This window comes from Oncorhynchus clarkii, chromosome 7 (genome assembly GCF_045791955.1).
Source record: "Oncorhynchus clarkii lewisi isolate Uvic-CL-2024 chromosome 7, UVic_Ocla_1.0, whole genome shotgun sequence".
Classification (NCBI taxonomy): Eukaryota; Metazoa; Chordata; class Actinopteri; order Salmoniformes; family Salmonidae; genus Oncorhynchus; species Oncorhynchus clarkii.
Genome location: NC_092153.1, coordinates 1490281 through 1507780, shown reverse-complemented (window position 1 = coordinate 1507780; position 17500 = coordinate 1490281). Strand labels below are relative to the sequence as shown.

General features: G+C 46.9%; 1 protein-coding gene across 1 annotated transcript in view; it reads right to left on the bottom strand.

The window, feature by feature from the left end:
- The window catches only part of LOC139414026 (protein diaphanous homolog 3-like), a 618119-nt gene that overhangs the window by 202305 nt on the left and 398314 nt on the right, over positions 1-17500 (bottom strand). Inside the window, exons 22-24 of the mRNA XM_071161902.1 lie at positions 14610-14729; positions 13257-13376; positions 12369-12498 (exon numbers count right to left, since the gene is read on the bottom strand). Coding sequence (XP_071018003.1) covers positions 12369-12498; positions 13257-13376; positions 14610-14729 — 370 coding nt within the window. The remainder of the gene's footprint in view (positions 1-12368; positions 12499-13256; positions 13377-14609; positions 14730-17500) is intronic.

The following is a 17500-nucleotide window of genomic DNA, read 5'->3' as shown; positions in this document are numbered from 1 at the left end:
AGAACATGACTCATTATCACATCCTAGCTGACACTAATCTAGAACATGACTCATTATCACATCCAAGCTGAAACTAATCTAGAAGACAACTCATTATCACGTCCTAGCTGACACTAATCTAGAACATGACTCATTATCACGTCCTAGCTGACACTAATCTAGAACATGACTCATTATCACATCCTAGCTGACACTAATCTAGAACATGATTCATTATCACATCCAAGCTGACACTAATCTAGAACACGACTCATTATCACGTCCAATCTGACACTAAACACGAATCTAGAACATGACTCATTATCACACCCTAGCTGACACTAATCTAGAACATGACTCATTATTACGTCCTAGCTGACACTAATCTAGAACACGACTCATTATCACGTCCTAGCTGACACTAAACACGAATCTAGAACATGACTCATTATCACACCCTAGCTGACACTAAACACTAATCTAGAACATGACTCATTATCACGTCCTATCTGACACTAATCTAGAACATGACTCATTATCACGTCCTAGCTGACACTAATCTAGAACATGACTCATTATCACACCCTAGCTGACACTAAACACTAATCTAGAACATGACTCATTATCACGTCCTATCTGACACTAATCTAGAACATGACTCATTATCACGTCCTAGCTGACACTAATCTAGAACATGACTCATTATCACGTCCTAGCTGACACTAATCTAGAACATGACTCATTATCACGTCCTAGCAGACACTAATCTAGAACATGACTCATTATCACATCCTATTTGACACTAAACACTAATCTAGAACACAACTCATTATCACATCCTATCTGACACTAAACACTAATCTAGAACATGACTCATTATCACGTCCTATCTGACACTAATCTAGAACATGACTCATTATCACGTCCTAGCTGACACTAATCTAGAACATGACTCATTATCACGTCCTAGCTGACACTAATCTAGAACATGACTCATTATCACACCCTAGCTGACACTAATCTAGAACATGACTCATTATCACGTCCTAGCTGACACTAATCTAGAACATGACTCATTATCACACCCTAGCTGACACTAATCTAGAACATGACTCATTATCACGTCCTAGCTGACACTAATCTAGAACATGACTCATTATCACACCCTAGCTGACACTAATCTAGAACATGACTCATTATTACGTCCTAGCTGACACTAATCTAGAACACAACTCATTATCACGTCCTAGCTGACACTAAACACTAATCTAGAACATGACTCATTATCACACCCAAGCTGACACTAATCTAGAACATGACTCATTATCACATCCAAGCTGACACTAATCTAGAACACGACACATTATCAAGTCCAATCTGACACTAAACACGAATCTAGAACATGACTCATTATCACATCCTAGCTGACACTAATCTAGAACACGACTCATTATCACGTCCTAGCTGACACTAATCTAGAACATGACTCATTATCACGTCCTAGCTGACACTAAACACGAATCTAGAACATGACTCATTATCACACCCTAGCTGACACTAAACACTAATCTAGAACACAACTCATTATCACATCCTAGCTGACACTAAACACTAATCTATAACAGGACTTATTATCATGTCCTATCTGACACTAATCTAGAACATGACTCATTATCACATCCTAGCTGACACTAAACACTAATCTAGAACATGACTCATTATCATGTCCTATCTGACACTAATCTAGAACATGACTCATTATCACGTCCTAGCTGACACTAATCTAGAACATGACTCATTATCACGTCCTAGCTGACACTAAAAACTAATCTAGAACATGACTCATTATCACGTCCTATATGACACTAATCTAGGAAATGCCTCATTATCACGTCCTAGCTGACACTAATCTAGAACACAACTCATTATCATGTCCTATCTGACACTAATCTAGAACACGTCTCATTATCACGTCCTATCTGACACTAATCTAGAACACGTCTCATTATCATGTCCTATCTGACACTAATCTAGAACATGACTCATTATCACGTCCTATCTGACACTAAACACTAATCTAGAACAGGACTCATTATCATGTCCTAGCTGACACTAAACACTAATCTAGAACACGTCTCATTATCACGTCCTATCTGACACTAATCTAGAACACGTCTCATTATCATGTCCTATCTGACACTAATCTAGAACACGACTCATTATCACGTCCTATCTGACACTAAACACTAATCTAGAACAGGACTCATTATCATGTCCTAGCTGACACTAAACACTAATCTAGAACACGTCTCATTATCACGTCCTATCGGACACTAATCTAGAACATGACTCATTATCACGTCCTATCGGACACTAATCTAGAACATGACTCATTATCATGTGAGCACAAAGCAGGAAGCTGTTGAGATAGTCACAAGCCCTTTTTTACAGTCCCATTTCTAACACTCTAATACTCATACATGAATAAAGGAGAGAGGACAGGAACGAGTCATTTCCCAAATTATACCCTATTCTGTTTTTAGTGCACTACTTTCAACCAGAGCCCCGGCCAAAAGTAGTGCTCCATATAGGGAATGGTGTGTCATTTGGGACACAGAAGGGGTCTACAGTAGCTAAGCTTCTCAGTCACTTTGCTGATACACAGAGACATGTTTACAGACACATTCACAAGCACTGGAGGGAGAGACAGGAAGAGAGAGAACAGAGTGAGGGAGAGATGGAGACAGAGAGAACAGAGTGAGGGAGAGATCGAGACAGAGAACAGAGTGAGGGAGAGATCGAGACAGAGAACAGAGTGAGGGAGAGATGGAGACAGAGAGAACAGAGTGAGGGAGAGATGGCGACAGAGAGAACAGAGTGAGGGAGAGATGGAGACAGAGAGAACAGAGTGAGGGAGAGATGGAGACAGAGAGAACAGAGTGAGGGAGAGAGAGAGAAGAGTGAGGGAGAAATGGAGAAAGAGAGAACAGAGTGAGGGAGAGATGAAGACAGAGAGAATAGAGGAGAGGGAGAGACAGGAAGAGAGAGATTAGAGGAGAGGGAGAGACAGGGAGAGAGAGAATAGAGGAGAGGGAGAGAGAGAGAAGAGTGAGGGAGATATGGAGAGAGAGAGAACAGAGTGAGGGAGAGATGAAGACAGAGAGAATAGAGGAGAGGGAGAGACAGGAAGAGAGAGATTAGAGGAGAGGGAGAGACAGGAAGAGAGAATAGAGTAGAGGGAGAGACAGGAAGAGAGAGAATAGAGAAGAGAGGGAGAGACAGGAAGAGAGAGAATAGAGGAGAGGGAGAGACAGGAAGAGAGAGAATAGAGGAGAGGGAGAGACAGGAAGAGAGAGAATAGAGAGGGAGAGACAGGAAGAGAGAGAATAGAGGAGAGGGAGAGACAGGAAGAGAGAGATTAGAGGAGAGGGGGAGACAGGAAGAGAGAGAATAGAGGAGAGGGAGAGACAGGGAGAGAGAGAATAGAGGAGAGGGAGAGACAGGGAGAGAATAGAGGAGAGGGAGAGACAGGAAGAGAGAGAATAGAGGAGAGGGAGAGACAGGAAGAGAGAGAGAATAGAGGAGAGAGGGAGATACAGGAAGAGAGAGATTAGAGGAGAACATCACTGGCTTCCACATGAAATTCTCCACAGACGTTTAGAAATCAAATCACCACACTTATGGTAAACACCGAGTCTCAGAGATTTCTCTCTACGTTTCTCTCTTTCCCTTCTGCTCTCTCTCTCTCTCTCTCTGTCTCACTCCTCTCTGCCCAGACTAGAGATAAATACACCAATATCCCTGTGAGTGAGTAGGGAGGGAGAGAGCGAGAGAGCGAGAGAGGAAGAGGAAGCTAGAGAGAGAGGAAGATAAGACTTTCCACTTCTGCAAAAATTGGAAAACACTAAACAAACAAACAGGAAGAGATAACTATCCAAAACAGAGATGTCTGGGTAAACCACTTCTCCAATCTTTATTTGGCCCGATAACAACCAACAACCAACAACCAACAAACAGCAAAAACATAATGATCAAATACAAAATCTTAGAATCAACTATTAAAGACGACCAGAACCCACTGGATTCTCCAATTACATTTAATGATCTACAGGACAAAATACCAAACCCCAAAAATCCCTGTGGTGTTTATGGTATCCTCAATGAAATGATCAAATATACAGACCACAAACTCCAACTCAAATCAAATTGTATATTTATATATCTTATTTACAAGACGTTAAGAAGAGAAATGTGTTCAGAAAAATAATGACAAAGCAACAAATAATTAAAGAGCAGCAGTAAAATAATGTGGAGGCTATATACAGGGTGTTACGGTACAGAGTCAATGTGGAGGCTATATACAGTGTGTTACGGTACAGAGTCAATGTGGAGGCTATATACAGTGTGTTACGGTACAGAGTTAATGTGGAGGCTATATACAGGGGGTACCGGTACAGAGTCAATGTGGAGGCTATATACAGGGTGTTACGGTACAGAGTCAATGTGGAGGCTATATACAGTGTGTTACGGTACAGAGACAATGTGGAGGCTATATACAGGGGGTACCGGTACAGAGTCAATGTGGAGGCTATATACAGGGTGTTACGGTACAGAGTCAATGTGGAGGCTATATACAGGGTGTTACGGTACAGAGTCAATGTGGAGGCTATATACAGGAGGTACCGGTACAGAGTCAATGTGGAGGCTATATACAGGGTATTACGGTACAGAGTCAATGTGGAGGCTATATACAGGGTGTTACGGTACAGAGTCAATGTGGATGCTATATACAGGGTGTTACGGTACAGAGTCAATGTGGAGGCTATATACAGGGTGTTACGGTACAGAGTCAATGTGGAGGCTATATACAGGGTGTTACGGTATAGAGTCAATGTGGAGGCTATATACAGGGTGTTACGGTACAGAGTCAATGTGGAGGCTATATACAGGGTGTTACGGTACAGAGTCAATGTGGAGGCTATATACAGGGTGTTACGGTACAGAGTCAATATGGAGGCTATATACAGGGTGTTACGGTACAGAGTCAATGTGGAGAATATATACAGGGTGTTACGGTACAGAGTCAATGTGGAGGCTATATACAGTGTGTTACGGTACAGAGTCAATGTGGAGGCTATATACAGTGTGTTACGGTACAGAGACAATGTGGAGGCTATATACAGGGGGTACCGGTACAGAGTCAATGTGGAGGCTATATACAGGGTGTTACGGTACAGAGTCAATGTGGAGGCTATATACAGGGTGTTACGGTACAGAGTCAATGTGGAGGCTATATACAGGAGGTACCGGTACAGAGTCAATGTGGAGGCTATATACAGGGTATTACGGTACAGAGTCAATGTGGAGGCTATATACAGGGTGTTACGGTACAGAGTCAATGTGGTGGCTATATACAGGGTGTTACGGTACAGAGTCAATGTGGAGGCTATATACAGGGTGTTACGGTACAGAGTCAATGTGGAGGCTATATACAGGGTGTTACGGTACAGAGTCAATGTGGAGGCTATATACAGGGGGTACCGGTACAGAGTCAATGTGGAGGCTATATACAGGGTGTTATGGTACAGAGTCAATGTGGAGGCTATATACAGGGGGTACCGGTACAGAGTCAATGTGGAGGCTATATACAGGGTGTTACGGTACAGAGTCAATGTGGAGGCTATATACAGGGTGTTACGGTACAGAGTCAATGTGGAGGCTATATACAGGGTGTTACGGTACAGAGTCAATGTGGAGAATATATACAGGGTGTTACGGTACAGAGTCAATGTGGAGGCTATATACAGGGTGTTACGGTACAGAGTCAATGTGGAGGCTATATACAGGGGGTACCGGTACAGAGTCAATGTGGAGGCATTATCATTAACTACCAGGGGATATGAGTCAACAGTAACCTTGGGAAAATCCTCTGCATTATCATTAACTGAGTCAACATTAACCTTGGGAAAATCCTCTGCATTATCATTACCAGCAGACTCGTACATTTCCTCAGCGAAAACAATGTACTGAGCAAATGTCATATTGGCTTTTTACCAAATCCCCGTACGACAGACCACGTATTCATCCTGCACACCCTAATTAACAACCAAACAAACCAAAACAAAGGCAAAGTCTTCTCATGCTTTGTTGATTTCAAAAAAGCATTGGACTCAATTTGGTACGAGGGCAAATTATGTAGAAATTGATGGAAAAGTGGTGTTGGTGGAAAAACATGTTCTTCGGCTTGCAAGCCTCCCCCCTTTTTCCTCCAAACATAACGATGGTCATTATGGCCAAACAGCTCTATTTTTGTTTCATCAGACCAGAGGACATTTCTCCAAAAAAGAACAATCTTTGTCTCCATGTGCTGTTGCAAACCGTAGTCTGGCTTTTTTATTATGGTTTTGGAGCAGTGGCTTCTTCCTTGCTGAGTGGCCTTTCAGGTTATGTCGATATAGGACTCGTTTTACTGTGGATATAGATACTTTTGTACCTGTTTCCTCCAGCATCTTCACAAGGTCCTTTGCTATTGTTCTGGGATTGATTTGCACTTTTCGCACCAAAGTATGTTCATCTCTAGGAGACAGAATGAGTCACCTTCCTGAGCGGTATGACGGCTGAGTGGGCCCATGGTGTTTATACTTGCGTACTATTGTTTGTACAGATGAACGTGGAACCTTCATGCGTTTGGAAATTGCTCCCAAGGATGAACCAGACTTGTGGAGGCCTTGGCTGATTTCTTTTGTTTTTCCCATGATGACAAGCAAAGAGGCACAAATGATGTCAATTAGCCTATCAGAAGCTTCTAAAGTCATGACATCATTTTCTGGAATTTTCTAAGCTGTTTAAAGGCTCAGTCAACTTAGTGTATGTAAACTTCTGACCCACTGGAATTGTGATACAGTGAATTATAAGTGAAATAATCTGTCTGTAAACAATTGTTGGAAAAATGACTTGTGTCATGCACAAAGTAGATGTCCTGACCGACTTGCCAAAACTATAGTTTGTTAACAAGAAATTGGTGGAGTGGTTGAAAAAACGAGTTTTAATGACTCCAACCTAAGTGGATGTAAACTAGTTTTAATGACTCCAACCTAAGTGTATGTAAACGAGTTTTAATGACTCCAACCTAAGTGTATGTAAACTAGTTTTAATGACTCCAACCTAAGTGTGTGTAAACTAGTTTTAATGACTCCACCCTAAGTGTATGTAAACTAGTTTTAATGACTCCAACCTAAGTGTATGTAAACTAGTTTTAATGACTCCAACCTAAGTGGATGTAAACTAGTTTTAATGACTCCAACCTAAGTGTTTGTAAACTAGTTTTAATGACTCCAACCTAAGTGTGTGTAAACTAGTTTTAATGACTCCAACCTAAGTGTGTGTAAACTAGTTTTAATGACTCCAACCTAAGTGTATGTAAACTAGTTTTAATGACTCCAACCTAAGTGTATGTAAACTAGTTTTAATGACTCCAACCTAAGTGTATGTAAACTAGTTCTAATGACTCCAACCTAAGTGTATGTAAACTAGTTTTAATGACTCCAACCTAAGTGGATGTAAACTAGTGTTAATGACTCCAACCTAAGTGTATGTAAACGAGTTTTAATGACTCCAACCTAAGTGTATGTAAACTAGTTTTAATGACTCCAACCTAAGTGTATGTAAACTAGTGTTAATGACTCCAACCTAAGTGTATGTAAACTAGTTCTAATGACTCCAACCTAAGTGTATGTAAACGAGTTTTAATGACTCCAACCTAAGTGGATGTAAACTAGTGTTAATGACTCCAACCTAAGTGGATGTAAACTAGTTTTAATGACTCCACCCTAAGTGTATGTAAACTAGTGTTAATGACTCCAATCTAAGTGTATGTAAACGAGTTTTAATGACTCCAACCTAAGTGGATGTAAACTAGTTTTAATGACTCCAACCTAAGTGTATGTAAACTAGTTTTAATGACTCCACCCTAAGTGTATGTAAACTAGTTTTAATGACTCCAACCTAAGTGTATGTAAACTAGTTTTAATGACTCCAACCTAAGTGTGTGTAAACTAGTTTTAATGACTCCAACCTAAGTGTATGTAAACTAGTTTTAATGACTCCAACCTAAGTGTATGTAAACTAGTTTTAATGACTCCAACCTAAGTGTATGTAAACTAGTTTTAATGACTCCACCCTAAGTGTATGTAAACTTCCCGACTTCAAATTTATCTTTATTGTCCCTTTTGTATTTTAACAATTTGCACATAATGACATTTGAAATGTCTTTATTGTTTTGGAACTTCCGTGAGTGTAAATTGTTTATTGTTCATTTTTATTGTTTGATGACACTTTTGTTTATTATCTATCTTTCTGTTAACATATGTTTCCCAGGCCAATAAAGCCCCTTGAATTGGACTGAGGGAGTGGTATGTTTCTGTGTGTGTTTTCTGCAAGTCTATGCGTGTGTTTACAGAGATAGTCAGTGATGGATGTTGAGAGTACTACTGGGCTGCCTCTTATCCTCCAATCAGACGGAGCCAAAGCCCAGCAGTCATATTGCCTGGAAGACCTGGAGATACGGCAGGAATATTACAATTACAACAGGGGATTCTGGGAAAAGAACCAGAGAATAGTCTGGGAGAGAGAACACAGTGTCTCTGGGTCTGGTGGGGGACACAGTGTCTCTGGGTCTGGTGGGGGAACACAGTGTCTCTGGGTCTGGTGGGGAACACAGTGTCTCTGGGTCTGGTGGGGAACACAGTGTCTCTGGGTCTGGTGGGGGACACAGTGTCTCTGGGTCTGGTGGGGGACACAGTGTCTCTGGGTCTGGTGGGGGACACAGTGTCTCTGGGTCTGGTGGGGGACACAGTGTCTCTGGGTCTGGAACACAGTGTCTCTGGGTCTGGAACACAGTGTCTCTGGGTCTGGTGGGGAACACAGTGTCTCTGGGTCTGGTGGGGAACACAGTGTCTCTGGGTCTGGTGGGGAACACAGTGTCTCTGGGTCTGGAGGGGAACACAGTGTCTCTGGGTCTGGAGGGGAACACAGTATCTCTGGGTCTGGAGGGGAACACAGTGTCTCTGGGTCTGGAACACAGTATCTCTGGGTCTGGAGGGGAACACAGTGTCTCTGGGTCTGGACCACAGTGTCTCTGGGTCTGGAGGGGTACACAGTGTCTCTTGGTCTGGAGGGGAACACAGTGTCTCTGGGTCTGGTGGGGGACACAGTGTCTCTGGGTCTGGAACACAGTGTCTCTGGGTCTGGAACACAGTGTCTCTGGGTCTGGTGGGGAACACAGTGTCTCTGGGTCTGGTGGGGAACACAGTGTCTCTGGGTCTGGTGGGGAACACAGTGTCTCTGGGTCTGGAGGGGAACACAGTGTCTCTGGGTCTGGAGGGGAACACAGTATCTCTGGGTCTGGAGGGGAACACAGTGTCTCTGGGTCTGGAACACAGTATCTCTGGGTCTGGAGGGGAACACAGTGTCTCTGGGTCTGGACCACAGTGTCTCTGGGTCTGGAGGGGTACACAGTGTCTCTTGGTCTGGAGGGGAACACAGTGTCTCTGGGTCTGGAACACAGTGTCTCTGGGTCTGGAACACAGTGTCTCTGGGTCTGGAACACAGTGTCTCTGGGTCTGGACCACAGTATCTCTGGGTCTGGAACACAGTGTCTCTGGGTCTGGAACACAGTGTCTCTGGGTCTGGAACACAGTGTCTCTGGGTCTGGAGGGGAACACAGTATCTCTGGGTCTGGAACACAGTGTCTCTGGGTCTGGAACACAGTGTCTCTGGGTCTGGAACACAGTGTCTCTGGGTCTGGAGGGGAACACAGTGTCTCTGGGTCTGGAGGGGAACACAGTGTCTCTGGGTCTGGAGGGGAACACAGTATATCTGGGTCTGGAGGGGAACACAGTGTCTCTGGGTCTGGAACACAGTGTCTCTGGGTCTGGTGGGTAATAGCCTTTACATCTGATAAGAAGATGTTATCCAGCAGCTCTAGTGTTTACTGTAATGTACTGTGTGTTGAATACAAGAAGGGATATAGTGTGTGTGTGTGTGTGTGTGTATATAATGATGTGTACTGTGTGAGTGAATACATGAGAGGACACATGAACAGACGAGATGCTTCTGGGGTCCACACCTGACACTTACATGGGGCGGCAGGGTAGCCTAGTGGTTAGAGCGTTGGACTAGTAACCGGAAGGTTGCAAGTTCAAATCCCCAAACTGACAAGGTACAAATCTGTCGTTCTGCCCCTGAACAGGCAGTTAAACCCACTGTTTAACTGCCTTAACCCACTGTTCTTAGGCCGTCATTGAAAATAAGAATTTGTTCTTAACTGACTTGCCTGGTTAAATAAAGGTAAAATAAATAAAAAACATGTGACTTCTGCTTTCAGAAATAGGAAAAGTCACATTGAAACGACGAGTGTGAACGCACCACAGTCTCCTTGTGGTGTGATGGTGTTCAGATCTGTTTCACCACTTCAGACTGCGGTCAGGGGATGTGGTGTGTGTGGACTTCTCCTCAGTCTGGACACACAATCAGGCCACAGAAAGCAAGTACGAGAGACGTCAGCTCCAGAAAACGGGTTGTGATCCGAGAGGCACCTTTTCATTGTAACGTTGGAGGAGAGACTTTGCTAGCGTGTGAGGAAGGTGTTTGCTGGCATAAGTGCTAGCCAGCTAGCTAATATTTAGAAAAACATGTTTTTTGTTTGGCTAGATTTTTGCGTTGCTTGCTAGTTAGCTAGAGAGGTTAACTGGCTAGTTAGCTACAGAGGTTAGCTGGCTAGTTTGCTACAGAGGTTAGCTGGCTAGTTAGCTTCAGAAGATAGCTGGCTAGTTAGCTACATAGGTTAGCTGGCTAGTTAGCTTCAGAAGATAGCTGGCTAGTTAGCTACATAGGTTAGCTGGCTAGTTAGCTTCAGAAGATAGCTGGCTAGTTTGCTACAGAGGTTAGCTGGCTAGTTAGCTTCAGAAGATAGCTGGCTAGTTTGCTACATAGGTTAGCTGGCTAGTTAGCTACAGAGGTTAGCTGTAGAATGCATACAGGAATTTGAATATAGCGCAGGAAAAGGGAATACGGACACATTGTGGACAAATATAGGTGTCGATCCCTGCTGACTGTGGTGTGTGTCTGTCTCCTACCTCGGCTGACTGTGGTGTGTGTCTGTCTCCTACCTCGGCTGGCTGTGGTGTGTGTCTGTCTCCTACCTCGGCTGACTGTGGTGTGTGTCTGTCTCCTACCTCGGCTGGCTGTGGTGTGTGTCTGTCTCCTACCTCGGCTGGCTGTGGTGTGTGTCTGTCTCCTACCTCGGCTGACTGTGGTGTGTGTCTGTCTCCTACCTCGGCTGGCTGTGGTGTGTGTCTGTCTCCTACCTCGGCTGACTGTGGTGTGTGTCTGTCTCCTACCTCGGCTGGCTGTGGTGTGTGTCTGTCTCCTACCTCGGCTGACTGTGGTGTGTGTCTGTCTCCTACCTCGGCTGGCTGTGGTGTGTGTCTGTCTCCTACCTCGGCTGGCTGTGGTGTGTGTCTGTCTCCTACCTCGGCTGGCTGTGGTGTGTGTCTGTCTCCTACCTCGGCTGACTGTGGTGTGTGTCTGTCTCCTACCTCGGCTGGCTGTGGTGTGTGTCTGTCTCCTACCTCGGCTGACTGTGGTGTGTGTCTGTCTCCTACCTCGGCTGGCTGTGGTGTGTGTCTGTCTCCTACCTCGGCTGACTGTGGTGTGTGTCTGTCTCCTACCTCGGCTGACTGTGGTGTGTGTCTGTCTCCTACCTCGGCTGACTGTGGTGTGTGTCTGTCTCCTACCTCGGCTGGCTGTGGTGTGTGTCTGTCTCCTACCTCGGCTGGCTGTGGTGTGTGTCTGTCTCCTACCTCGGCTGACTGTGGTGTGTGTCTGTCTCCTACCTCGGCTGACTGTGGTGTGTGTCTGTCTCCTACCTCGGCTGGCTGTGGTGTGTGTCTGTCTCCTACCTCGGCTGACTGTGGTGTGTGTCTGTCTCCTACCTCGGCTGGCTGTGGTGTGTGTCTGTCTCCTACCTCGGCTGGCTGTGGTGTGTGTCTGTCTCCTACCTCGGCTGACTGTGGTGTGTGTCTGTCTCCTACCTCGGCTGGCTGTGGTGTGTGTCTGTCTCCTACCTCGGCTGGCTGTGGTGTGTGTCTGTCTCCTACCTCGGCTGGCTGTGGTGTGTGTCTGTCTCCTACCTCGGCTGGCTGTGGTGTGTGTCTGTCTCCTACCTCGGCTAACTGTGGTGTGTGTCTGTCTCCTACCTCGGCTGACTGTGGTGTGTGTCTGTCTCCTACCTCGGCTGACTGTGGTGTGTGTCTGTCTCCTACCTCGGCTGACTGTGGTGTGTGTCTGTCTCCTACCTCGGCTGGCTGTGGTGTGTGTCTGTCTCCTACCTCGGCTGGCTCTGTCAACGTGCTGCAGGTCGTCGGAGAACTTGGTGACCTCTGGGAACTCCTCCTCACACACCGCAGCCAGGAAGTGGAGTAACGTTGACTTCTGGTCAGCTGACTTCGTGTCCTTCAGCTGGAATCACAAAAAGAGTTCACCCAGTCAGGATACACACCGTTACACCCAGTCAGGTTACACACTGTTACACCCAGTCAGGTTACACACTGTTACACCCAGTCAGGATACACACTGTTACACCCAGTCAGGTTACACACTGTTACACCCAGTCAGGTTACACACTGTTACACCCAGTCAGGTTACACCCTGTTACACCCAGTCAGGTTACACCCAATCAGGTTACACCCTGTTGCACCCAGTCAGGTTACACCCTGTTACACCCAGTCAGGTTACACCCAATCAGGTTACACCCTGTTGCACCCAGTCAGGTTACACACTGTTACACCCAGTCAGGATACACACTGTTACACCCAGTCAGGATACACACTGTTACACCCAGTCAGGTTACACACTGTTACACCCAGTCAGGTTACACACTGTTACACCCAGTCAGGTTACACACTGTTACACCCAGTCAGGTTACACCCAATCAGGTTACACCCTGTTGCACCCAGTCAGGTTACACCCTGTTACACCCAGTCAGGTTACACCCAGTCAGGATACACACTGTTACACCCAGTCAGTTACACCCAGTCAGGTTACACCCAGTCAGGTTACACACTGTTACACCCAGTCAGGTTACACACCATTACACCCAGTCAGTTACACCCAGTCAGGTTACACCCAGTCAGGTTACACCCAGTAATTAGGAAGGAGAGAGTAGTGTGTGTGTGTGTGTGTGTGTGTGCAGGTAGCCCCCCCCCCCCCCCCCCCACCTTGCAGAGGGAACCAAGGTCAAAGCCGTAGCTCTGTGCGTTGCGAGAGCCTGCATTCATGTAGTTGCCCAGCAGAAGAACCAGCTCCAGCAGCCGGCTGAACCCCTTGCTCTTCCTCACCTACACCAACAACAACAACACCAACAACAACAACAACAACAACAACAACAGTCAGATGTTTTAGAACGGGTGGAAATCAAACAACTCAACTTAGAAGAGGTCCCGGTTCAAAGCATTGTTTATATGTTATTGTTGTTAACACAGATTATCAGCAATGGGAGAGAGAGACAGGGAGAGAGAGAGAGAGAGAGAGAGAGAGAGAGAGAGAGAGAGAGAGAGAGAGAGAGAGAGAGAGAGAGAGAGAGAGAGAGAGAGAGAGAGAGAGAGAGAGAGAGAGAGAGAGAGAGAGAGAGAGACAGGGAGAGAGAGAGAGAGAGAGAGAGACAGGGAGAGAGAGAGAGAGAGAGAGAGAGAGAGAGAGAGAGAGACAGGGAGAGAGAGAGAGACAGGGAGAGAGAGAGAGAGACAGGGAGAGAGAGAGAGAGAGAGAGAGAGAGAGAGAGAGAGAGACAGGGAGAGAGAGAGAGAGAGAGAGAGAGAGAGAGAGAGACAGGGAGAGAGAGAGAGAGAGAGAGAGAGAGAGAGAGAGAGACAGAGAGAGAGACAGGGAGAGAGAGAGAGAGAGAGAGAGAGAGAGAGAGAGAGAGAGAGAGAGAGAGAGAGAGACAGAGAGAGAGACAGGGAGAGAGAGAGAGAGAGAGAGAGAGAGAGAGAGACAGGGAGAGAGAGAGACAGAGAGACAGGGAGACAGGGAGAGAGAGAGAGAGAGAGAGAGAGAGAGAGAGAGACAGGGAGAGAGAGAGAGAGAGAGAGACAGGGAGAGACAGGGAGAGAGAGAGAGAGAGAGAGAGAGAGAGAGAGAGAGAGAGAGAGAGAGAGAGAGACAGGGAGAGAGAGAGAGAGAGAGAGAGACAGGGAGAGAGAGAGAGAGAGAGAGAGAGAGAGAGAGAGACAGAGAGAGAGAGAGAGAGACAGGGAGAGAGAGAGAGAGAGAGAGAGAGAGAGAGAGACAGGGAGAGAAAGAGAGAGAGAGAGAGAGAGAGACAGAGAGACAGGGAGAGACAGAGAGAGAGAGAGAGAGACAGAGAGACAGGGAGAGACAGAGAGAGAGAGAGAGACAGAGAGAGAGAGCGAGAGACAGGGAGAGAGAGAGAGAGATAGATAGAGAGAGAGAGACACAGAGAGAGAGAGAGAGAGAGACAGGGAGAGAGAGAGAGAGAGAGACAGATAGAGAGAGAGAGAGACAGATAGAGAGAGAGACAGAGAGACAGAGAGAGAGGATGGACCACTGACCTCTTCACAGGCTGCGTTAACAGCCATGATGTCTGGACGGAGGTTGTTGACCTGTTCATCAAACTGCAGCTTAAACAGGATGGAGTTGAGACGGGGACGCAGTCGCTTCACACTGCTCATCTGGAGAGGAGGAGAGGGGGAGGAGAGGGGCGTGGGGATGAGAGAGGAGAGGGGGAGAGAGGAGAGGGGGAGAGAGGAAAGGGTAGAGGAGAGGGGGAGGAGAGGGGCGAGGGGAGGAGAGAGGAGAGGGGGAGAGAGGAGAGGGTAGAGGAGAGGGGGAGGAGAGGGGGAGAAGAGGGTAGAGGAGAGGAGAGAGGGTAGGAGAGAGGGAAGAGGAGAGGGTAGAGGAGAGGGTAGAGGAGAGGGGGAGGAGAGGGGGAGAGAGGAGAGGGTAGAGGAGAGGAGAGTGGGAGGGGAGAGGAGAGTGGGAGGGTAGAGGAGAGGGGGAGGGAAGATGAGAGGGTAGAGGGGGATGAGAGGGGAGAGGAGAGGGGGGAGGAGAGAGGGAGGAGAAAGGAGAGGAGAGGGAGTAGGAGAGGGGGAGGGGGAGGGGAGGAGAGGGGGAGAAGATGAGAGGGGGAGGAGAGGGGGAGGGGAGGAGAGGGTGAGGGGGAGGAGAGGGGGAGAGAGAGTAGAGGAGAGGAGAGGGGGAGAGGGGAGGAGAGAGGAGAGGGAGAGAGTAGAGGAGAGGGGGGAGAAGGAGAGGGTAGAGGAGAGGGGTGAGAAGGAGAGGGTAGAGGAGAGGGGTGAGAAGGAGAGGGTAGAGGAGAGGGGGAGAGAGAGTAGATGAGAGGATAGGGGGAGAGAGAGTAGAGGAGAGGGGGAGAAAGAGAGGGTAGAGGAGAGGGTAGAGGAGAGGGGGAGAGGGAGAGGGTAGAGGAGAGGGGGAGAGGGTAGAGGAGAGTGGGAGAGGGGAGAAGGAGAGGGTAGAGGAGAGGGGGAGAGATAGAGAGGGTAGAGGAGAGGGGGAGAAAGGAGAGGGTAGAGGAGTGGAGGAGAGAGGAGAGAATACAGTCAATACCCCTAGATCCCCCAGAGTCAATACTCATAGACCCCCAGATTCAATACCCCTAGACCCCCAGAGTCAATACCCCCAAACCCCCCCCCCAGAGTCAATACCCTTAAACTCCCCAGAGTCAATACCCCTAGACCCTCCAGAGACAATACCTCTAACCCCCCCCCCCTAGAGTCAATACACCTAAACCCCCCCAGAGTCAATACACCTAAACCCCCCCAGGTGATTTAATTTGCCCCCCCCAGGTTTTCAGAGGGGACAAGAGTGTAAAATAAATCAAATCAGATATTTGATGCTGAGATATTTGTAATCAGATACAGATGTAAGCTTGGTTTGACATGATTATGTTTCAGTAAAATATTATATATGTTTGGGCTATTGGTAATAAGGTGACAACTTTCCACTTCGCATTTCAAATCAATTACTTTCAGGACTTTGATTATTAAAAAAAAAAAAAAGTATTTCAGCCCAATCCTTTCGAGTCTTTCAATTCAATTTACGTAACAGCTACAGCAGGAACTCTTCGTTGCTAGGCAATAGCCATGGATTTTGGCAGCAATGATCTGATTTGGGATCAGGGCCGACAAGTTAATTGGAGAGGGAGAGAGAGAGATGGAAATGGATAGAGAGAGAGAGAGAGAGAGAGAGAGAGAGAGAGAGAGAGAGAGAGAGAGAGAGAGAGAGAGACAGAGACAGAGACAGAGAGAGAGAGAGAGAGAGAGAGAGAGAGAGAGGGAGAGGGAGAGGGAGAGGGAGAGGGAGACAGAGACAGAGACAGAGACAGAGACAGAGACAGAGACAGAGAGAGAGAGAGAGAGAGAGAGAGAGAGAGAGAGAGAGAGAGAGAGAGAGAGAGAGAGAGAGAGAGAGAGAGAGACAGAGAGAGAGACAAAGAGAGAGACAGAGAGAGAGACAGAGAGAGAGACAGAGAGAGAGAGAGACAGAGAGAGAGAGCCAGCCAGTCAGTCAGCCAGCCAGTCAGCCAGCAAGCCAGCCAGCCAGTCAGTCAACCAGCCAATCAGCCAGCCAAACAGTGAGCCAGCCAGTCAGCCAGTCAGCCAGCCAGGCCTCCTCTCCTTCGGTCAAGCGTGGACACAGAGCCACAGAGCAGAACAGAACCCAATGAAGCAGAACCAAACCTTAGAGGGTTGTTTGGGAAGCATCCTATGTCCATAAACTGTCCTACTACAACGTCACTAACCCAGTGTCTCAGTCACTGTCCTGCTACAACGTCACTAACCCAGTGCATATACTGTCCTACTACAACGTCACTAACCCAGTGTCTCAGTCACTGTCCTACTACAACGTCACTAACCCAGTGTCTCAGAGTCCCACTACAACGTCACTAACCCAGTGTCTCAGAGTCCCACTACAACGTCACTAACCCAGTGTCTCAGTCACTGTCCTACTACAATGTCACTAACCCAGTGTCTCAGAGTCACTGTCCTACTACAACGTCACTAACCCAGTGTCTCAGTCACTGTCCTACTACAACGTCACTAACCCAGTGTCTCAGTCACTGTCCTACTACAACGTCACTAACCCAGTGTCTCAGTCACTGTCCCACTACAACGTCACTAACCCAGTGTCTCAGAGTCACTGTCCTAGTACAACGTCACTAACCCAGTGTCTCAGAGTCACTGTCCTAGTACAACGTCACTAACCCAGTGTCTCAGAGTCACTGTCTACTACAACCTTACTAACCCAGTGTCTCTGACATGAACCTCGACATGAACCTCGGCATGAACCTCGACATGAACCTCTAGCAGTATGTAGAGTAGAGCTCCCTTCTCTTTCACCTCCAATCTCCTCTCCTCTCCTCACCTCTACTCTCCCACCCTCCTCTCCTCCCCTCTACTCTCCCACCCTCCTCTCC